The sequence below is a fragment of the Helobdella robusta genome, assembly GCF_000326865.2.
Source record: "Helobdella robusta unplaced genomic scaffold HELROscaffold_6, whole genome shotgun sequence".
NCBI classification, from domain to species: Eukaryota; Metazoa; Annelida; class Clitellata; order Rhynchobdellida; family Glossiphoniidae; genus Helobdella; species Helobdella robusta.
The window spans coordinates 6,079,525-6,084,522 of NW_008705330.1; the positions used below are offsets into that span (position 1 = coordinate 6,079,525).

A 4,998-nucleotide genomic window follows, 5' to 3' on the forward strand; every position below is an offset into this window, starting at 1 on the left:
ATTATAAGCGCCCTCATCATCATTATCATCATCATCAAAAAGATCGTCATCATCACAACAAGCATTCTAAGCGAGAGAGCGCAAATGAGGCAAATAAAAGCAACAATGACCTAATGGATAATCTTCATAAAAACAACATCAACAACAAAATCAACAACAACCACAAAATCAACAAAAACAAAAACAACAGCAACAACAAAATCAACGACAACAATAATAACATTAGCAACATCAACAACAATAATAATAACATTAGCAACAACAACAACAAAATCAACAACAAAAACAACAACAATAATAATAACATTATCAACATCAACAACAACATGAACAGCAGCAACAACAAAAACAACAGCAAAAACACCAACAACAACCACAACAGCAACAAAATCCTCGACAACAACATTTACAACAATAAACAAGTCAACCACAGCATCAACGACATTCACAACATCAACAACAACATCAACAACAGCAACACATGCACGAACAAAGGCTGCAATGGAATTCAACAAAGCTCCCAGACAAACAAAACTATCGACAACAATGTCTACCGTACAACTGACAAAATCTACAACTTCGACAACAATTCGCACAAAATCAGCAACAAAAATATCGGATACAACATCAATTATCTTCATAACAACAACAACAACAACAACAACAACAACAACAACAACAGTTACATCGACAACAATAACTCTTACAACAGCAACAATTACAACAACTACACCACCACCACTCACAAAAGCAGCAGCAGCAGAAGCAACAACAACAACGGCAAATTTTGCGTCGACAACGATACTCCAAACAACCCCTGTAACATTAATTACAACAAATACAATGACAATGACACGATGGTCATCGTAAGTGGCATCAAGAAATACAGCAATGACGTCATCAACAACATAAACAACAACAGCAACAACAAAAAACGCAACATTCGAAGCAACAACAACAATAATAGCATACCTCTCAACGACTCGGTAAAACCGGATGCTGATCAATTAGTTAACCGACAATACGATTATTACGATACCTACGTTGACACCGGTGATGACGTCACAACCGGAAACGATGATGATGGCGATGATGATGATGATGATGTAAATAAAGATAGTGATGATGACGTAGATGATATAAACAAAATAAGCGATGGAAATGTAAACAAAGCTAGCTATGATGACGACGATGATGACGTAAATAGCGGTTATGACGACGATGACGATGATGAAGACGATGATGAAGACGATGATGAAGACGATGATGATGATGGTGATGACGTTGTAGAGGGTGCCAAAGACAAAAATTCTTATGTTGATGTAGATGATAATAATCAATATCACCGAAAAACAAATAAAATAAACAACAAAATCGTCATCAACAACAACAAAAACAATATAAACAAAAGTAGTAACTTTAATAAAAAATACAACGACAATAAAATTAGCAACAACAACAACAGGGTTTCTAACAAGCAGGCTGCCATTAAAAACAACAACAACAACAACAACAAAACAAATAATACAGACTACTATGATTATTATTATGACGCCAAAAACAACGACAACAACAATAACGACAAAAAAATAACAAAAATCAAAACTTTGAAAAACAGCAATACCAACAACCACAAGGCATATAGCAAAGGAACCAGCAACAGCAAAACGAGCAACAACAAAACAAACAACAACAACAACAACAGCTTCATATACATTGCAGGATTACTGCCAATAACCAACACTCCGCCAACAATTAGTGCGGCCGGCATACTGCCATCTGTTAACATGGCCTTGACCCACATCAACGATGACCTTGACATTCTCAAAGGTCACCTGATCAAGTTATTCTGGGATGACACTAAAGTAAGTCACGTGATAATGATGATGATGATCATGACGAAGATAAAGTTGATAATGATGACGACGACGACGATGATGATGATGATAATGATGATGATGATGATGACTGTGAAGATGACGTCTACGATGATAATGATAAGGATGATGATGATGATAATGTTTATAACGATGGTGATGATAATGACGATGGTGACGGTCATTTATCTATCCCTTAATCCATCAGTTGTGGGGGAGTACAAGAGTAAATAGTAGAGTATGGTAGCCAGGGAATACATGTCATACAAACAAATAGATGAATTTATGATGGATAAAAACTGAAAAGAGCAATTTATTAATTAACAGAACAAATATACACACACACATACATACACACACACACACGCACGCACACACACGTGAACACACACACACGTGAACACACACGTAAACGCATGCATACGAACAGACACAAACACATACACACATACAATAATCAAGGTGTATTCAAAAGTTTAATGCTTCATATTCACATTGAAACATGGAACACATAATATGCTATTTATACAACGGACACACTCATGTGTATTTTTTGCATATAACCAAATACATATACATTTGTTAAATAGCGTAATTAATGTACGCAGACTCTTCAAACACACGCAGAGCAGAACTGACACGTACACACTACACATACACATACACACATAGTAAAGTTTAAAATATTCTCTGTTTTTTATATACAAATATGCAAATAAACATACAAACAAACTAGACATAACACACAAATTCGCAAACAAAAAACAAACAAACAAACGTTAAAAAATCAAAAATAACCTCTGTTCTCTGTATACAAACATACAAATAATCATATATACAAACAAAACAAACAAAACATACAAACAAACACGCAAATAAGTAAACAAAGTTGGCAATCACACTGAATGATATTCTGCACGTTAGCCCAAAGATTACAAATAAGGGGAGACGGGATGAATTGGTGAATGTGTTTGATTGATGCACCAATTTTGGTTATTTATGTGTTTTTTATATATGAATGTATGTATGTGTGTGTGTGTGTTTGTATGTGTGTAGGCATGCATGTATGTCTGTGTGTGTTTGTAAGTATGTGTGTCCGTATGTATGTGTATTTTTGTATGTATGGTAGGTTTGTACGTATGCGTTTAAATTTATTTTAACTTTCATGATCGGTCACTTACCTGTAGTGCAAAGAACTTTTAGACAGGTTTGCTTGGAGAACTCACGCTGATTGGATAGTTGACGGTGATGTAGAGAGAGAGAAAGAGAGAAAGAGAGATAGAGAGAGAGAGAGAGAGAGAGAAAGAAATAGAGAGAGAGAAAGAAAGAAATATTAGGATGGATGAATGACACATAAATTTTCAACATCAGTTGCGGTTGCACATGCAATTAAGCAACAAACATTGGTTAGAAATCTTTGCCCGTTTGTTTTGTTTATTGCTCATTTTGGTGTGCACTCAACTGTCCGATCGACTTAATTTGCTTTTTTGGAGCGAATTTATTTACGAATTTATTTGACCCATGTTGCTTAAATTAAACAAGAATTGTTACGTATCGCCTGTTATAAATAATATAATCTTTTATGTATAATCAAACAGCGCTAATTATAATAAAATTAACATTTGAGTCATAGGAATTTAATATATAATTATAATTGTTGCCTGTTTGTAATGCGTTAGTTGCCTATTGTTACTTAATTCTCTGGTTTGTCATGCACTAACTGACTAACTAACAAAACTAACTGGCTGGCTGACTGACTGACTGACTGACTGACTGACTGACTGACTGACTGACTGACTGACTGACTGACTGACTGACTGACTGACTGACTGACTGACTGACTGACTGACTGACTGACTGACTGACTGACTGACTGACTGACTGACTGACTGACTGACTGACTGACTGACTGACTGACTGACTGACTGACTGACTGACTGACTGACTGACTGACTGACTGACTGACTGACTGACTGACTGACTGACTGACTGACTGACTGACTGACTGACTGACTGACTGACTGACTGACTGACTGACTGACTGACTGACTGACTGACTGACTGACTGACTGACTGACTGACTGACTGACTGACTGACTGACTGACTGACTGACTGACTGACTGACTGACTGACTGACTGACTGACTGACTGACTGACTGCTCTGAATGAACGAACTTTTACAAAATGTCGTCATGTCCTATGGTTGCGATGTCGAAATTGACAAGAATAAATATATAGTTTGATGGATGGACAGTCATCGTGAAATTTTCTTTACGATGTATAAGACACACACACACACACGCACACAAACACACACGCACCACACACACACCACACACGCACACACACACACACACCACACACGCACACACATTTAACAAAGATTATGTACACAACAAAACAATACATTTGCGTGAATTTTGTCGTTTTTAATGTATGCGTTAATCAGTGTATGTGTGTTAATGTGGATGAGATTGTGTGCGTGTATGTGAGTGCACATGTATTTTTACATTTCTTGTTTTTTTGCAGTTTCTTTAGTAATCTAACCTAAAAGCTACATTTTAATTATTAAAGGGATTGAAATCAATTAGTTTCCAGTACAGAAGAAACTCGTCTGCAAATTTCGGCGACTTAATTTAAAATTAACTCTTAAATATGCTCTCTGATTTTTGTCTACTGCTGTGTAAATTTGTTTGTCTGTCTGTTTGTTTGTTAGTTTGTCTGTCTGTCTATTTGTCTATTTGTCTTTACTTTTTGTATGTTTACTTTACTTAATTGTATTAAATCGCTTTTTTATGTTCGTTTTGTCGGTTTATTTATTTACCTGACCTTTCATTCAATCTTGTTTGTTCATTCATTCGCTTCATTAATCTTTCCATTGAAACAGCAAAATCCAATGTCTGAAGATGAATGAAGGAAAAAAACTAGATGAAAAAGAATGAATGAGTGTATGAATAAAAGAATGAAAGAACTAATGAGTAAATGAATGAGTGAGTAAAAAATTCATGGCAAATATACAAGGATCCATTGAGAGAGCATGTTTAATTGTTGCTATGGGAGGAGAAAGACACTTTTCATTTCCTGATTTGTTCCATGTCAGTCCTTTGATATGTAAGTCAG

General features: G+C 35.7%; 1 protein-coding gene across 1 annotated transcript; it reads left to right on the plus strand.

Moving 5' to 3' along the window:
- Window positions 1-326: 326 nt before the first annotated feature.
- Window positions 327-2,357, plus strand: HELRODRAFT_164597 (hypothetical protein; the record flags this gene model as incomplete). The annotated part of the gene is made up of 2 exons (XM_009029495.1): window positions 327-1,865; window positions 2,340-2,357. 2 exons carry the CDS (start codon window positions 327-329, stop codon window positions 2,355-2,357), a joined length of 1,557 nt encoding a protein of 518 aa, XP_009027743.1.
- Window positions 2,358-4,998: the final 2,641 nt, after the last annotated feature.